We start from the raw sequence: 18,592 nt of genomic DNA, 5'->3' as shown, positions 1-18,592 counted from the left end.
CAAAAAAAGAGGCTATTTTCAATAACCAAATTAAAGACATCATGTCATGTTGATACTAACAGTATTTTTAAGCAGGTGTTTATTTAAAAAATCATGGGCAAGTATTCAACTTCATTTTACAGGCACATGGACTTTCAACCACTACCAAACAAACCCAGGAATCCCCTCCTTTTTCCTAAAAAAAGAAAAAGAAATGCCCAAATTAATCACAAAACAAGCATTTGTGTAACTGGGCTTTCAATAGTGTAGCATAATAGTGTAGTAAAACATGTTATTCTTTCTTGTACACTGCCCTCCAAAAGTTTGGAGACGCACTAGAAAAGTGGGGTTTTGGATTTTTGCACTGTTAAGGGACAACACAAACTACGAAAACATTTGATTACACAAAATAAAAATTTCAACTCATCAAAATATCCACCATTAGCAGCTAGTATAGCTCTGCATGATCTGGGCATCTGAGCTTCTTCTGAGTTCATTCAAACATTGACTTGAGATATTACTCCAAGCTTCCTCAAGGATTGCCCAAAGATGATTCATCATGGTCCTGTTCCTCCCATAGTAGCTCAATAGGCTATATGTCGAACGTCACCTGACCAACCCCGGAAAACAGGTCTCATTGCTTCCGCTTGTCAGAGAACGTGTTAATAGCCGTAATAAATAATGGCGATATCGACGGACTTTTAAGGTAATAAGTTAAACAAGCCAGCTGTTTATTGTGGACGTTTCATTCGATATTTATATATAAATGTTAGTGAAAAGAATAAAAATTTAAAACTTTTATATATCAATCCACATATGTGATGGACATTGGTTATGATCATGTTTAGTGTCTACTTTGAATGAATCTTGAGTAAATCATGTTCATATTTAAAGAGGGATATGCAAAACGCGTGAACCGGAAGCAACGAGACCTGTTTAGCAGAAAACGGAAGCCTGTTGGGCATAACCCCTATTGAGTTGAGGTCAGGTGATTGGGGAGGCCATTATCAATGATAATGTCAAGTTACTTTGAAGGAGTAGTTTTTTTCAGATAATGTACTTACCCCCTAGTCATCCAAGATGTTCATGTCTTTCTTTCTTCAGTCGTGAGGAAATCATGTTTTTTTTTTGAGGAAAAATTTAGTGGACTTCTAAGGTGCCCCTGAGTTTGAACTTCCAGAATGCAGATTCAAAGGGCTCTAAACGATCCCAGCCGCGGAAAGAAGAGCAAAAGTCTTATCTAGCAAAATGATCAGTTATTTTCTAAAAAAAACAATTACAATTTATATACTTTTTAACCTCAAATGCTCATCTTGTCTAGCTCTGTGTGTACTCCAGTTCAATACAGTTAGGGTATGTCGAAAAACTCCCATGTCATTTTCTCCTCCAACTTCAAAAGCACCCTACATCGCTGTTTTACCTTTTTTTGTAAAGGGTGTTTGATCTTCTGCAGCGATGTAGGACGATTTTGAAATCGGAGCATTCTGGGGCACCATAGAAATCCACTATATGGAGAGAAACCCGGAAATGTTTTCCTCAAAAAACATAATTTCTTTACAACTGAAGAAAGAAAGACATGAACATCTTGGATGACAAGGGGGTGAGTACATTATCTGGAAATTCTTGTTCTGAAAGTGAACTAATCCTTTAATGTATTTGCACAAAAAAAAAAATTAATAAGGATTTCTTTTGGAGAGCAGTGTTACTAAATTGAATCTCATGAACAGGTAAACTCACCATCTTTTTCGAGTACGGTGTATGTGGTCTCCATTCCGGCCTGGATGTGGTCAGTGACGTGACAGTGCAGCAGCCATGTGCCAGAATATTGCGGACGCATGGTCACTGTCTGGAACGTCCCGGGGAACAGATCAAACACGTCTGCTCGATGTGTACCGCTGACCTTAAAGCCGAAAAGCACATAGTCATCATCACACAGATACTCTAGAACAGGGGTGTCCAATCCTGTTCCTGGAGATCTACCATCCTACAAAGTTTAGCTCCAACCCTGATCAAACACACCTGAACCAGCAAATTAATCTCTTAGGTAGCACTTGATGATTACAGACAGCTGTGTTGGAGCAGGGCTGAAACTAAAGTCTGCAGGTAGGTAGATCTCCAGGAACAGGGTTGGGCACCCCTGCTCTAGAAGATTTTGACATTTTGAGGAAGAAAATTTGAGTGGGCTGGATGGATGAATTACCTTGTAGTCAAAGCTGTGGCCGTGGAAGTGTGCAGTGTGTATGTCCACCTCATTTCCCATTCCCATCAGATACCAGTAAACTTTATCTCCAACCTTCATGGTCAGGCCTTTAAGATTTCCGTAGACTAAACCATTGATTCCTGTGATAAACCAAGGAATAACCATTAGCTTTCGGTGAATAATGGAACAGGAACATTCCTTACATTTGAATGCTAAGGCAATCGAGTTTTAAACAAGAGATGAAAATTTCTTAGGGTTAAAGCAGTGCTAACACAATATTCTATGAGTAGTTCTCAGTTACTTGAGAATTATTTGAGACACGTCCTCATCTTCATCCTCAAAAACCATGAGCAACACTACAACCCAGAGACATTAAACTTACCATGCATCTTGTTGCTTTCGATAAACTCCTCATCCTCCTTCAGTGTCATGGGAGGGTTTTTAACGTGAGCTTTGATGTTGTCATCCAGATACCAAGATTCATTCTCATCAAAGACCATGAAGAGCAGAGCAAACTCCTCAATCTCTTTCTTCAGCCCCAGCGAACGGGCCAGGCTCTTCTTGCAGACGACCAATGGCCCGATCAAACCACTGTACATGTCCTGCATGAGAAGACAATCAAATTTACATAGACTCTGGCTCCAGACCAAAACCTAACTTCTAGAGATATAGCTTATAATTGTGCTACCTTCTGGCAGCATCACATTTGTACTTCAATGAAAAATACAGTAAGGGAAAACATTTTTAGATCCCCTGTTGATTTTGTACCTTTGCCCACTGATGAAGAAATTATCAGTCTATAATTTTAATGGTAGGTTTATTTGAACAGTGAGAGACAGAATAACAACTAAAAAAATCTAGAGTGAAATAAGCATTTGAACATGATTTAGTACTTGGTGGCAAAACCCTTCTTGGCAATCACAGAGGTCAGATGTTTCTTGCAGTTGGCCACCAGGTTTACACACATCTCAGGATGGCTTTTGTCCCACTCCTCTTTGTAGATTTTATCCAAGTCATTAGGGTTTCGAAGCTGACATTTGGCAACTCGAACCTTCAGCTCCCTCCACAGATTTTCTATGGGATTAAGGTCTGGAGACTGGCTAGGCCACTCCAGGATCTTAATGTGCTTCTTCTTGAGCCACTCCTTTGTTGCCCTGGCCGTGTGTTTTAGGTCATTTTCATGCTGGAATAACCATCCACGAGCCATTCTCAATGCCCTGGCTGAGGGAAGGAGGTTCTCACCCAAGATTTGATGGTACATGGCCCTGTCCATCATCCCTTTGATGCGGTGCAGTTGTCCTGTCCCCTTAGCAGAAAAACACCCCCAAAGTATAATGTTTCTACCTCCATGTTTGACGGTGGGGATGGTGTTCTTGGGGTCATAGGCAGCATTTCTTCTCTTCCAAACACGGCGAGTTGAGTTGATGCCAAAGATCTACATTTTAGTCTCATCTGACCACAACACTTTCACCAACTTCTCCTCTAAATCATTCAGATGTTCCCTGACAAATTTCAGACGGGCCTGTACATGTGCTTTCTTGAGCAGGGGGCCCTTGCGTTCGCTGCAGGATTTCAGTCGTTCACGGCGTAGTGTGTTACCAATTGTTTTCTTGGTGACTATGGTCCCAGCTGCCTTGATATCATTGACAAGATCCTCCCGTTTAGTTCTGGGCTGATTCCTCACCAATCTCATGATCATTGAAACTCCACAATGTGAGTTCTTGCATGGAGCCCCAGACCAAGGGAGAATGACAGTTATTTTGTGTTTCTTCCATTTGCAATTAATCGCACCAATTGTTGTCACCCTCTCACCAATCGGCTTGGCGATGGTCTTGTAGCCAATTCCAGCCTTGTGTAGGTCTACAATCTTGTCCCTGACATCCTTGGACAGCTCTTTGGTCTTGGCCATGGTGAAGAGTTTGGAATCTGATTGATTGATTGCTTCTGTGGACAGGTGACTTTTATACAGGTAACAAACTGAGATTAGGAGCACTCTCTTTAAGAGAGTGCTCCTAATCTCAGCTCTTTACCTGCTGATTGATAAGTCAAATACTTATTTCACGATGCTACACAAAACTTATCTCATGAGAAAACAAGTAATCCTAAACACTCAATGGGACATGAGCAAATTGTACAAATAAGATGGTATGAATTCATACGAATTTCAACACCACTTTACCAAAATGTAAAATAGCTATAAATTGTCAAAAGATTGTGCTGGTATGCAGCAATAAGAAACATTACATTAAGATCCAAACTGGTTCTAAACAAGTCCCATGTCCTTGTTTCAATTGGTGAGAAAGGTACCTTGATAACATCCACGGTGGAGTAATATGCTCCGATACTGCATTCCTCCTGCTCTTCTGTCGGCCCAGAATTCTTTGGAAGGTACCAGGTATAGGTCTGGGTTTCACCTTGAGCAAGCAACACATACATGTAGACTTAATAAACAATACCTTGCTGAAAAACAGCAGAAACCAATTCTAAGAGTTTTCACTACAAATATCATTGCAAACATCACAAACCATCAGCTTTTAACCATTAAAACCAGAAAATGGTTTCCTGTAGTGTGTTGTAAGACATATTCATTTAGAATTTAGAGGTTTTAGCAAGCCACCAATAGAAGGAAACCAATTAACAGTAGAAACCCACAGGGTCCATTACAGCTTGCATTAAAACCAGTACAATTGCCATTATAAACAGCAAAACCATTATAAATTCTGTGATTGTGTCTATTTATTTTTCCAGCAGGATATGTACTTCAATTTGTTTAAAATACGATTGGACAACTCTTACCTGGACGTGTCAGGGCGACCTGAGGACTGTCAGTTTTAACTCCATGGGCATGTATGGAGTACGGCCTCTTAGCCATGTTCTTAAACACAATCTTGACTTTTTCTCCCACTTTACCATGGATCATGGGTCCTAAGATAAATAATACCACAGCTGAGCATATTTTGAAGGTTTACAAACATTTACACCAAATTACGAGCCAACCATCAATGTACAGCATAATCTACAGATATTTACCCATAATTCCCAAATGTTCCATATCAGCAGATCTTTCCTTGGGTTTGGTAAAGGTTTCATCAGTGTACTCTTTGTACAGCACCTTCTTATATTTTGAACCAATGAATTTTCCTTCTTTCTTGAGGAACTCATTGCCTGGACTGAATATTTCAAAATAAATATGATTTAGAACTTGCATTCTCTCTACTGACAGTATAGAAACACAAAAAATATTTATCTTTTCATGGATATTTGTCTATTGAATGTAGTCCAAAATTACACTTTAAACTTAAAACTTTAAACAATCTGTCACGACAAAAAAACAGTGTTGTTTTGTGTCTCTGATGCAGTTAATCGCTGATAATCTTACTCCTCACCATAAATCTTAAATCTGATTCACATCTGCATGTTAATGCTTGGCATATAACCACATTTGGCATCAATGATGCTAAACGCCATTGGTGTTCTTAGTATATCTTTGCAAATGGGATTTATGAATTCTGGTGAAGGACTTGGATTACCTTTCTTTCAGACCATTGTGCAATTTTTCCTCCCATGTGCGGGTGGGTGAATAATCCCAGTCCATCTCAACCGCAGCGATGTAATACTTCTTCTGGTGTAGCATCGTCTCAGACTGACGGTTCCAGAAGCGGCACTTCTCCACTGTGTAATTGGCCCTCATGCCTCCCTGATAGTGATCCGTGGTTTTGCATGCTACCTCAAACTGTCCTGCAGACGTCACATTACATCATCAGAAATTTTGTCTCAAATGGATGTTTATGTGATTATTTAAGGAATAAATTATCTTGATTTTGTTGCATAAACCTAACAATGTTTAGTTCATTTCCAAACCTGTACCTTATTTCATCTGTTGCAACTATTGCAACACTTTTTGCCCACTGACCTTCTTTGTATGGACAAAAAATATCTCAAAAATATGATTCAGAGCAACTTCTTTAGTGTTCCACTAAAGGAATGCATACAAATTTGGAAAAACATTGGTCGAACATGTTTACTTATCTAAATAAATAAATAAAAGTTTCAACAATATTGTTTTAAGTTGGTTTACAAACTATTGTAGATATGTAAGAGCATATATGGAATTAAAATAAGACCAAAAGAAATCCAAAGTCCAAAGAAATAAGAGATGGGACTGTACCCATGCTGTCAGGCTCCATGATGACGGTGTGAGAGATATGAGGAAAGACGTTGATGGTGTCTCTCCTGGTTTCTTTGTAGAGGAACCTGTTGCCCTCAAAGTGAAGTCCATGGATGTCAACTTCAGATCCTAGTCCAGACAAATGCCAGGACACCTTGTCACCTTTACACATACTCAAGCCTTTCAGATTCCCATACATGTATCCATTGAGTGCTGTGAATGACAAAAACAAACATTAGTTTGGGTGAAAACACACAAAAAAAATATTTATGGTTTGTGAGCTGCAAAACTGCAAAAATGTTTTCTCAAGGAGTGTGATTAACACTTACAGTGCATTTTATTGGACTCCTGAAAGTCTTCATCTTCTTTTTTTACAGATTTGGGTTGTTTTGCGAATCTGTTGATGTTGTCATCCAAATACCAGCTTAGGTTCTCATCAAACACAGTTGCAAGAAGGTGAAACTCTTTGTCTACATTTTTCTGGGATGGAAAAAAAAAATATTGGCAAACATATGAGCACATTGTTGGGAATAACCAAACCCAAATGGAACAAAAATCACAAAGGTTTCCACATGCATTCAGCTACTAATATAGCAGTGCTTTCATCTTTACGCATTTTACAAACATCCACCTCCCGCACCTGCTTTCCTGATTTGAGGGTTTTTGGCTTGCAGATCAGAAGAGGTCCAACCAAGCCAGAGTTGGTGTCTCGAATAGGATCCACCGCTGAGTAGTACATGTAGGTGATGCAGTCTGGATCTTTTTCGGTCGGTCCTGCATCCTTAGGAACCACCCACTCATACTTGTAGGTGGTGTCGGGACGGACCAGTGCAGCAGGAAGTGGCTCCACCACTCCTGAAAGAGATGAACAACATAAACTTCAACATTTCTACATTCAGTGTTTGTTTTCAGCGATACCGTAGTACAACGGTGTCCAATTCAGCTCCAACCTCCTTCAACACACTTGCCTGGATGTTTCTAGTGTTCCTGAAGATCATGATTTACTGGTTTAGGTGTGTTTAATTCAAACTAAACTTTGCAGGATAGTTTCCTCCAGGAGCAAGATTTGACACTTATGGGATAGGAGATTATTAAACACTTTTGAAGGGCTTTTGATTAGAATATATATGCTGGGAAAGCATTCCTGTGACCCCCACATAATGCTTAAGAAAATGGTTAAATGAATATATAGATTAATGGATTTTGAAGGAAAACTTGTTTCCCCTTTAATGGAACTTCACACTGTGTCTCCTAGGGGAATGCCATCAGCGTGGCCTGTGTCTAAACCATAAAGTACAAAAGGCTGCTGGTAATGCATGTCAACATTTTCTTTGTTTTCAGGTGCCGTCTGTTTGTTCAGAAACATGGATAATACTAAATTTGAGCGTTTTAGGAAGTGCATGCCTCCGTATCCTAGATTATTGACACCAAAGGACTTGCATGACCTGTGCGTCATGTATTTGGGAGTGGTGCAGGCATGTTAAGTGCACTGAATGTGTTCATTGCAAGAAATTTTTAATGAAAAAGCTCTGATCGTGCCAGTCCTTATTCCCGATGGATGTGGGACAGACATCTACACCTCGTGGCACAGGTCCCGCATTTGCTGAGGCACTCCAGAAATTCGAATCATGGGGATCGCAGGTGGAGCTTGCAGAAAAGCTGGAAAAGCCTTGAAAAAGTATTTCTGCCTCTTCTGTCGTGAGGACCCAGATGTGCTCTCTCTCGAGTTATCATGTGGTAAGCAATCTGTTGCCATTATCCAGTCAAGACAAGTATGTGGATGTGGTTGGTGATGACAAGGAAAGTGTCATCCTAACCTGCCAGCCCTGTATATGGGAAGATGTTGGAGGTTATGGCCTGTGCTACTAAGTGGTTGGAGCTAGTTTGGGAGCATAAGAAGCAGAAATGAGTTATTCTCTCTGAAGGCCCCTGTCCTGCCATTTAGACCCCGCCATTTAACAACTTCATAATTGAATGGCAGGCCAGTGGGCCTTGCACACTATGGCTGTGTTGCAGCCCTCTCAGGCAGACTTGCTGAAGGATCTAGATGAAGGTAAGGGTTTGTTCCTTGAGGCTGTGGAGGAGCTGCACCACACCACAGATCTTGCTCTCTGTGCCACCAAGCAAACCGCTGCTGCCATCGGCCGGGCAATGACGGCAATGGTGGCTACAGAGTGTCACCTGTGGCTTAATATAGTGGACATCAGGAGGAAGGAGAAAAACTTTCTCCTTGATGCTCTGCTCTCGCTCCGTTGAGGCGGTAGTCGAAACTAGTCAAAACTTCACACTAAGTCTAAGTCCCCTTAGTGCTTAGTACTGGCTGTTGCCCTTCTCTCTGCCCCCACCCCCAAGTGTTTCACATTCTAATACTTGACTAATGATGTTTTTGGCAGGTTTTGTGGTTCTCAGAGACAGTGTTGCTTTAGCTGAGTAGCAGTAGTGGCTCTGTGGCCACCATTTCGGTTAAGCCCAGGTCTGTAGGGGTGTGGGAGATTTTAGTACTTCTTCAATTATCTGCATGCCTCTCCCCAATGTTTGGGTTTTCTGCAGGGTTCCTTGCTCCCTTCTCTAGTCTGGGTGACTGCCTGAGTAAGCGGCCCACCTATAGCAGCTATCTGAGGTTAGTTCCCCTTAATAAGTTGGCTTTGATTAGGTTATGGCCATAGGTTGAGACTCTTTCTGGCTCCATATTCTGGAATATTTCTTCTCCCCAGATAGGATTTTAAGTAGATGGCCCTTTGCCTGGGAATTATTGGCTGCCCCCCATGTTTGCCACTATTCTTGGTGCTCCCTCAGAAGGTGTTTTGGCATGCACCAGGGCATGGTGTGGTTGTTATTTCAATCGCTATCCCCTGTATTTGGGTAAAGCGTGAATGCAGTCCCCACTACGTAAAAATGTATAAAGGTAAGAGAAGCCGGGGTGCAAAGGCTAATCCTCACTTTAGGTGATCCACCTGCTTCATCATGGAGTCGCCCCTGCCAGGTAAGTATTTCCAAAGTTCTTGTTCCCTAAAGTGTCTCCCTGGGCAAAGGTTTTCAAACCTGTCATGGAGGCACGCCTGCCCTGCACATTTTGCATGTCACCCTTATCCAACACACCTGATTCAATTCCACAGCTCATTTGTAGAGACTGCAATAACTGATTTGGGTGTGTCTAATGAGGGAGACATACAAAATGTGCAGGGAAGGGGTGCCTTCAGGACAGATTTGAAAACCCTTGCCCTTGGGGATGCAGTGTGGGGTTCCCTTGAAGTGGAAATTCTCAGGTTATGCATGTAACCATGGTTCTTTGAGACAGAATGAGACACTGCATCCCCTAGGGCAGGGGTTTTCAAATGTGTCCTGGAGGCACCCCTGCCTGGTGCCTGCCTGTGTCACACCTCCTTCAAACAAAGAAGCTGTTACCGGAACCCTCTTATTCTTTTGGGTGCCCCTCTAATGTCATTACAGACTGCATGGTTTTACACATGCTTCAGAAACTGGTCACTCTGATGGCATTTCCCAAAGTGTCCTCTAAGGGGACACAGTCTCTTGTTCCGTCTCTGGGAACCATGGTTACATGCATAACTCGAGACTTTTTTTGTGGTAATGTCAACTGGTGTTCACAGTGAGACCAGAAACAAGTATTAAGGAAGCAAATAGAGTGAACTTGTCAGTAAAGCAAGTCATGTGTTCACTAATCACACAGACAATTCAGAGAGACTTTGATCTCTCATAGATTTGGACCAATTAGTTTGAGTTCAGCCAGGACTGGAAAATACACTTTTGCGCAATGATCCCTGGCCTTGATTCAATATTAAACTTATTAGACAACAGTCTGGGTTTGCTTATCCCTTCATTTCCAGATCTTTCTGTAAACCATTGAGATCTTTTTCTTACTGGCTTCTTTCTTCATTTCACGAAGCTTCTTGGCAGTGTATGACTCTGCATTAAAAAAAGAGAGATATTTTGTTTAAGTGTGTCATTTTTTTTTTTTTTTTTTTTTTTTTTTTTACATTTATTTAATTAGGTTTATTTTTTACCTTCCAGGACATTGTGGTAGAGAGTCCCATCCATTTCTATGTTATATTGCACTCCATGAGGTTGGATACTGTAGGGTCTGCTTGCTTTATTTCTAAATGTCACTTTAATTGTGTCCTCTTCTTCTGCTCTGATAATTGGACCTAAAACCATCCCAAAGACATTGATTTGTGATTTAATTATCTCTGTACAATCAAAGCATTGACATAACGTCAAGACAAATAATGAATCTCAAACGTTCATTGTAATATCACAGTTAAAAGAAGATTCTACAACATCATTGTACCCATAGAAACTGCAATTTAATTACCTAGAATTCCCAGGTGCTGCTCCTCAGGGGTTCTCTCTTTGCGCTTGGTGAATGTGTCATCGGTATATTCCACATATTGGACCTTCTTGTATTTCCCCCCAATGCGATCATTGCGGTTATCAAAGAAAGTGTCAGAAACACTGTGGATGTTCAGAGACATAAGCTCAAATGTAACAACAAAATGATATTGCAGGATAAAAGGATCAATTTTAGTGAAGAGCTTAAAATTATTTTATTACCTGTCATCAACGAGCTTCTTCCCTGAATACTGGTTTATCTCTGTTGGCCCATAATCCCAAATGATTTCCTCAGCGGCAATGTAATACTGTTTTACGTCTCCAAATGGTCTGGGTTTATGCACATTTGGGAAACACTTCTTAATCTCAAAAATGGCTTGCATGCCAGCTAAAAGTGCGGAAAAATGTAAACAAATGCAATTACAACAATGCAGAATTTTTGCATTCATACTGTCAGATCTGGCCTTTCTGTACCTTCCAGATGATCATTGACCTGACAGCTGAGGAGCCATTGGCCAGGATTATCTGCCACCATCTCTACATTAACAAAAGTAGCCGGGAACAGACTGACGGTGTCAACATGGTGCCGCTTTTCCGTTAGGATCTGTCCATGGAAGAAGGCTGAGTGGATGTCCACCTCGTTCCCCATCCCAAACAAGTGCCAGTGAATCTTATTGCCCATGCACATACTGAGGTCTGGCAGGTTGCCAAAGACATACCCATTGATAGCTACAATAAAGTTTAGAAAGGAAGTTGAGATTTCTGGAAAGTTTAACAGACTTTTTTTAAATTATGTATAGTATTTTAGCTAATTCATAGATGTGCCTAGAAGAGAGTTTGACCTGATGGTCTGTTCATAGTTCATGCTTTCATTAGACATTATTCTAAGTCATTATTACTAAACTCACAGTGCATTTTGTTGCTTTCCTGGAAGCCTTCATCATCCTTGTTTACTTTGGCAGGAGCTGTGCAATATGTCTTGATATTATCATCTAGGTACCAGCTGAGGTTCTCATCAGACACCGTAAACATAAGGGCGTAAAGATAGTCAGCTGTTTTGTCCCCATGCACATCTAGAGAGCCTGAGAGTTGTACAAACAAAAAAGAATCATTCATTGTTAGTGGAATATATCAGAACTTTTGTTGTCACTGTGTAGCAGATAGTAAGATGTTTAAAGATGTCTAAATAATCATATTTGAGGTGGAACGACATTTCTAAGCGAATTAATTTCCATTTATTTGTCACTACTGTAAATTATATATGTGTCACTGTGTTTACATTGTCATGACGTGAGATGGAACAGGAACATATCTCATGTCACATATAATATACAGTGTGGAAAAAATAATTTGATCCCCTGCTGATTTTGTACGTTTGCCCACTGACAAAGAAATGATCCCTCTATAATTTTAATGGTAGGTTTATTTGACCAGTAAGAGACAGAAAAACAACCAAAAATCCAGAAAAATGCATTTTAAAAATTTGTAAATTGATTTGCATTTTAATGAGTGAAATAAGTATTTGATCCCTTAGCAATCAGCAAGATTTCTGGCTCCCAGGTGTCTAATGCCGAGTTCAGACTGCACGAGCAAAGCAATCGCTTCACAGATGTTTTCACACTGCATGACTATCTGGGGTAGCATTCCATCGCTGCTGTGTTCACACTGCACGATGGATCGGCGACAGGGGGTTTTACACTGCATGACTTTACAATAGGAAGAATCGCCGACAACTTTGTCCCGGTCCGCAAACTACATCTCACCACCAAACACACGCGAGAAGTGACATGGAAACAACGCATGGTCATGCGTGCAAGTTCTCATGTGAGACTGGTATTATTATAAAAAAAATTGGTAGCCCGCAAGACGCTTGTCATACAAATTGCATGTGCACTCGTTTGCAGCGAAAAGAAAAGAAGCCAAAGCTATTCTTGTTGATACTGTGGTCTATACCTTGTAACTCCTCCCCCAACTTCCCGCTGGCCTGGATGTTGCTGTCTCATTGGCTGTAGGTAATCGCCAATGTGATTTTCAGTCAGATCACCTTTCACACGGCATGATTTTGAATCGCCGACAGGTCCAGATATTTAGCAATGCCAAATATCTCACGGGTGTCGGCGACACGTCGGCGATTCTCTCAGATCGCGTCTTTGATAGTTCACACTGTGTGATTGTCACTCACGTGAACGAGCACCGATTTGCCTGTTATTTCGGGCATTTGTCCGCGATTTCTCAAAACCTGTCGGTGAGTCAAAATCGGGGCTAAAATCATGCAGTCTGAAATCGGCATTAGGAGCACTCAATTTAATAGAGTGCTCCTAATCTCAGCTCAGAAGCAATCCATCAGATTCCAAACTCTTCACCATGGCCAAGACCAAAGAGCCGTCCAAAGATGTCAGTTACAAGATTGTAGACCTACACAAGGCTGGAATGGGCTACAAGACCATTGCCTAGCAGCTTGGTCAGAATGGTTGGTGTAATTATTCCCAAATGGAAGAAACACAAAATAACTGTCAGTCTCCCTCGGTCTGGGGCTCCATGCAAGATCTCAACTTGTGGAGTTTCAATGATCATGAGAACAGTAAGGAATAAGCCCAGAACTACACAGGAGGATCTTGTCAGTAATCTCAAGGCAGCTGGGACCATAGTCACCAAGAAAATTGGTAACACACTACACCATGAAGGACTGAAATCCTGCAGCAATGTCCCACTACTTATGAAAGCACTTGACAGGCCTGTTTGAAGTTTGCCAATGAACATCTGAATGATTCAGAGGATAACTGGGTAAAAGTGTTATAGTCAGATTAGACCAAAATCAAGCTCTTTGGCAGCAACTCAAAAGTGGAGGAGGAATGCTGTCAATGACCTCAAGATCACCATCCCCACCGTCAAACATGGAGGTGGAAACATTATGCTTTGGGGTGTTTTTCTGCTAAGGGGACAGGACAACTGCACCACAACAAAAGGGACGATGGACGGGGCCATGTACTGTCAAATCTTGGGTGAGATGCTCGTTCCCTCAGCCAGGGCATTGGAAATGGGTCATGGGTAGGTATTCCAGCATGACAATGAACCAAAAACATGGCCAAGACAACAAAGGAGTAGCTCAAGAAGAAGCACATTAAGGTCCTGGAGTAGCCTAGCCAGTCTCCAGACCTTAAAGGAGAAGTCTGGTGTGATATTGACCTAAAGTGTATTGAATCATGATACCGAGTGTGAACGTACCTTGCATATCTCATCTCGTCTTGTCCACTGCAGTCCGAAATCTGGGGTTAGTTAGCCGATGCTCACAACAGGTTGTCAATGATGGTGAATAGGGCATCGGAATAGCCATGTAAATAAATCACTGTTTTACGCCATTTACGAGGCACAAAGTAGCTCCACACTTCATTGGTAGACTTCCAAGGGCCCTGACAATTAAAACGAGACATTGAGAACTCAGAAAAAGCACCGGTAGTTTATTTACAAGAAGATTTATACAGACAGTACCTGCAAGAAAAAATCCGGTTGCCGCCATCTTGAATTTAGTCACGATAAGTCGAGTGTCGAGCACGAAGGAAACTACAACCTGATAAGTTGATAACCTGTTAAGTTCCTTCGTGCTCATCACTCGACTTATCATGACTAAATTCAAGATGGCGGCGACCAGAATTTTTCTTGTAGGTACTGTCTGTATAAATCTTCTTGTAAATAAACTACCGGTGCTTTTTCTGAGTTCTCAATGTCTCGTTTTAAATGTCAGGGCCCTTGGAAGTCTGCCAATGAAGTGTGGAGCTACTTTGTGCCTCGTAAATGGCGTAAAACAGTGATTTATTTACATGGCTATTCCGATGCTCTATTGACTCTCATTGACAACCTGTTGTGAGCATCGGCTAACTAACCCCAGATTTCGGACTGCAGGACACAAACCGAGATGAGATATGCAAGGTACGTTCACACTCGGTATCATGATTCAATACACTTTAGGTCAATATCACACCGGAGTTCTCCTTTAATCCCATAGAAAATCTTTGGAGGGAGCTGAAGGTTAGAGTTGCCAAATGTCAGCCTCAAAACCTTAATGACTTGGAGAGGATCTGCAAAGAGGAGTGGGACAAAATCCATCCTGAGATGTGTGCAAACCTGGTGGCCAACTACAAGAAACGTCTGACCTACCAAGTACTAAGTCATGTTTTGCGAAAGGGTCAAATACTTATTTCACTCATTAAAATGCAAATCAATTTACAACTTCTTGAAATGAAGTGAAAAGAAAGTGTTATACCTTTTTTACATATAATGAGAGGTCCAATGAGACCTGACGCGATGTCTTTGGGGGCGTTAACATGCGAGTGATATATTCTGGTCAGACAATTCGTGTCATCTTTTCCAGGACTATGGGATGGCGGTAGGGTCCAAACGTAGGAGAACATCTTCCCTGGGGCCACTGAATCATCTGCTTTCTCCGCCTTTTCCGATGAGTCGGGATATAACGCTCCTGGAGAGAAATCCCATATGCAGAGTTTGGAATTTGTGAACAAGAGTTAAAGTAATCAAATGCAATCAGATGCTTATTTGACATCACCTTCAAAGGACTTGTTGTAACTAAGTCCATGAGCATGGATGGAGTACGCTCGTTTGGCCAAGTTCTTCAGGTGCACAACAACCACGTCATCTTCTTCTGCACTAATGAGGGGTCCGAGGTAGCCCAACCACTTCGGTTTTTCTATCTCTCGCATGTAGGTTGCATCAGTATATTGCTGGTACACTGCTTTCCTATACACCCGCCCGATTCGCTGCTCTCCTTTCTCCAGAAACACCCGTGCTTCTCTGTCAAACACCAAAACAATATTTTCGGTAAAGTTTACATGTACTGACCCAGAAATACAATAATTTAACTTTTAGAGCATACTTTTGAATGCATTAAATTTGAAGCACACATGTCCTCAACAACTACTTTATTACTTTGGGTTATGGGTTTGTTGAAGACCCAGACTCAAAAGCTGCATTCATAGTAACAACTAACTGCAGAAAGAATGCAACCGAAGCTCATTCATCTTTAATGTACAGTATAAAGCAGCAATTCAATTTCTTGCATACAAGTGTTTGTACTCACTCATCTTCTTTTATGGTTTTGTTCTGAATCAGATTTTTACCACTAGGAGCATAATCCCACTGAATCTCCTTAATGGCAAAAAAATATTCCCTTGTGATAGAAGACACAATTCCAGCACAACACAAAACCCCAAACAGCGTCCACTGCAGCCCCTTCATTTTGGATCACTGGGATTGTCAAAATGGAGCAATGTTCACCTCTTTAAATGATGAAGGGTGACGGTAGTCAGCCAATCACAACAGATGTGAAGAGGGCATGTTTACTTGTACACACACCACTGGATGGTCTGGCAGTATATGACCCCATGAATTTACTGGCAGTGTGCGACCCGATGAACTCTAGGAAACTCCTATCTGTCACAAAACCCTGAGTCAGTTTTCTTCAGACCTTGCACCTGAATCTGTGTTAATATCGCCAATTTGGATGCTTTGAATTCCTTTTAAGACATTGTGTTTTCTTGGTTGGACTTATAGATAACTTACTTACTGTTTAGATACAATACCAAGCAAGCAATATATATGAACTGCATAAGATTTGTAAAGAAAAATACTTATCCCAGTAATTGAGTGTGTTTGTGCATGGTAGACATGGAAAACACCGCTGACCAAACAACCCAACTTGTTTGCATTACATAAAAAAATCAATAGGGTTTTAGGTATCTGGAGTTAAAGAGTTGAGAAATGTTTGTCTGATGGGACTTGATAACTCAGCAAGTTGAAATGTTTTAAGACCCAATTTAAAGTCAAGTCAAGATTATTTATACAGCACTTTTAACAATGCAAGTTGTGTCAAAGCAACTTTACAGTATTAAACAGGACAATAGTGTGTCAACAATGCAAAAGTTCCATGTTGCAGCAAAGTCCGATTGCAGAGGACTCACCTGGTGACCATGGTTAAATGCAATGGGACATATTATTTTAAAATAGAAAAAGTTTGTACAAAGTTTAAAAGTTTTTATTAAGTTTGACTTTTTTTCAGTCTGAAATAGGTTGAAGTTTAAAGTAGTTTTAAAAGCTTAAAGTTTGATAGATAGATAGATAGATAGATAGATAGATAGATAGATAGATAGATAGATAGATAGATAGATAGATAGATAGATAGATAGATAGATAGATAGATGGATGGATAGCAAGTTACTAGCATGTTTACAGCATGATTAACATGCTACTAGCATATTGTTAACAGGTTTCTAGCATGTTTAGCATGTTACTAGCATGTCGCTACCATGATTAGTAAGTTGCTAGCATTCTGTTAACATGATTAGCAAGTTACTAGTATGTTGCTAGAATAATTAACAAGTTACTAACATGCACATTTCTAGCATGATTAACATGTTACTAGCATGGTGCATGTTACTAGCATAGTGTTAACATAATTTGCAAGATACTAGCATGTTGTAGCATGATTCTATCCAGATTAGCATGTCACTAGCATGTTGATAACATTTTATAAGTAACTAGCATGTTGTTAGTAAGATAAGCAAGTTATGTATATGTTGTTAGCATGATTAGCAAGTTACTAACATGTTGTTAGCATGATTAGCAAGTTACTAGCATGTTGCTAGCATAATTAGCTAGCATTTCTAACATGTTATTAGCATGATGCATGTTACTAGCATATTGTTAACATCATTTGCAAGTTACTAGCATGTTACTAGCTTGTTGCTAGCATGATTAGCATGTTACTAGCATGTTGCTAGCATGTTTTGCATCATTTGCAATTTACTGGCATGTTGTTAGCATGATTACCATGTTGCTAGCATAATTTTATCATGATCAGCATGCTACAAGCCTGCTGTTACCATAATTAGCATGTTACTGGCATGTTACTTGCATAATTTTATCACGATTAGCATGTTACTAGCATTTTGTTACCATGATTAGTCAGTTACTAGCATGTTGCTAGCATGATTATAACATAATTAGCATGTTTCTACCACGATTAGCATGTTATGACCATTTTAGCATGATTCTACCTTGATTAGCAATTTATTAGCCTGTTTCTAGCATGAATAACATGTTACTAGCATGTTGTTAGCATGATAAGCAAGTTACTAGCATGTTGTTAACATGATTCTAGCATGATTAACATTTTACTAGCCAGTTTCTAGCATAATTAGCACGTTAGTTTGAACGAGTTATAAATATAGCTCATAGAAGGTCAGTTTGATTGAGTCTCAAGGGATTCTGACAGTTTAAATTTGAATTTTGTCAGTTGGAGTTTGAATAGTGTTGATCAGTTGAACATTCCCTCAATGTAAGTCTATGGGATTTTTCCCAGTTTTAATCGTCATTTTGTGGAAAACCGTAAGTCCGATCAGTTAGAAAAGATCCAGCAACTGGAGTCAGATCAGTCTGAAGATCTGGCCTGAGTTTGGAGTTTGGAGAGTTAAAGCTCTAGGAGGAGCAGTCAGAAATATTAGTCGCAGAAGAAGAAGAATATTAAGTTTAAATAGCATTTCAGTAAGTTGGCTTTCTTAAACCAACTTAATAATAAATCAAGCTATGGTATACTATGCTAATGTTTGTTAATATTTTACCTCGCCACTCATGAACTGGAGAGATAAGTTAAAAGTGATTTTAGTGAGTAATGAAGGCCCTACTGCAGTTTGCATAGAATTGCAAACAAATAAAACAAATCATTGGCTTTGCAACAATAAAGTCAACACACAAACCAAACAATTTCAGCAACATAAAGTCGGCTAAAAGGTCACTATGCCAAATAAATTCCAGACTGTAAACCCAAATGTTGTCTGTAATAATATAATTAAGTAACCTTGACTAACAATACGTTGGCCCACGTTTTG

General features: G+C 40.3%; 1 protein-coding gene and 1 pseudogene across 1 annotated transcript; both read right to left on the bottom strand.

Annotated features, from left to right (window-relative positions):
* Positions 1 to 62: 62 nt before the first annotated feature.
* On the bottom strand, positions 63 to 15,955 carry cp (ceruloplasmin). The gene is made up of 20 exons (XM_073843424.1): positions 15,787 to 15,955; positions 15,256 to 15,500; positions 14,956 to 15,168; positions 11,603 to 11,776; positions 11,169 to 11,423; positions 10,917 to 11,082; positions 10,678 to 10,817; positions 10,370 to 10,510; positions 10,227 to 10,271; positions 6,988 to 7,202; positions 6,677 to 6,827; positions 6,348 to 6,560; positions 5,710 to 5,917; positions 5,210 to 5,349; positions 4,976 to 5,104; positions 4,487 to 4,593; positions 2,562 to 2,781; positions 2,180 to 2,319; positions 1,717 to 1,879; positions 63 to 175 (listed from the first exon to the last, which is right to left on the bottom strand). The coding sequence occupies exons 1-20, from the start codon at positions 15,942 to 15,944 to the stop codon at positions 135 to 137; spliced, it is 3,264 nt and encodes a 1,087-aa protein (XP_073699525.1). The 5' UTR covers positions 15,945 to 15,955; the 3' UTR covers positions 63 to 134.
* On the bottom strand, positions 9,206 to 9,338 carry LOC141339436 (U1 spliceosomal RNA; annotated as a pseudogene).
* Positions 15,956 to 18,592: the final 2,637 nt, after the last annotated feature.

The sequence above is a fragment of the Garra rufa genome, chromosome 7, assembly GCF_049309525.1.
Source record: "Garra rufa chromosome 7, GarRuf1.0, whole genome shotgun sequence".
In the NCBI taxonomy this organism is placed as follows: Eukaryota; Metazoa; Chordata; class Actinopteri; order Cypriniformes; family Cyprinidae; genus Garra; species Garra rufa.
Note: the sequence above shows the minus strand (reverse complement) of the source record. Positions and strands in the feature narration are given on the sequence as shown.

What these genes read in the sequence shown, in the direction of transcription:
- cp (XM_073843424.1), bottom strand. Translation starts at nt 15,944, where the DNA reads ATGAAGGGGCTGCAGTGGACGCTGTTTGGGGTTTTGTGTTGTGCTGGA. An exon ending in GGTCGCCCTGACACGTCCAG is followed by an intron (nt 4,594 to 4,975) that starts GTAAGAGTTGTC and finishes TGCTTGCTCAAG; the next exon opens with GTGAAACCCAGACCTATACC. An exon ending in GCCACAGCTTTGACTACAAG is followed by an intron (nt 1,880 to 2,179) that starts GTAATTCATCCA and finishes TTCGGCTTTAAG; the next exon opens with GTCAGCGGTACACATCGAGC.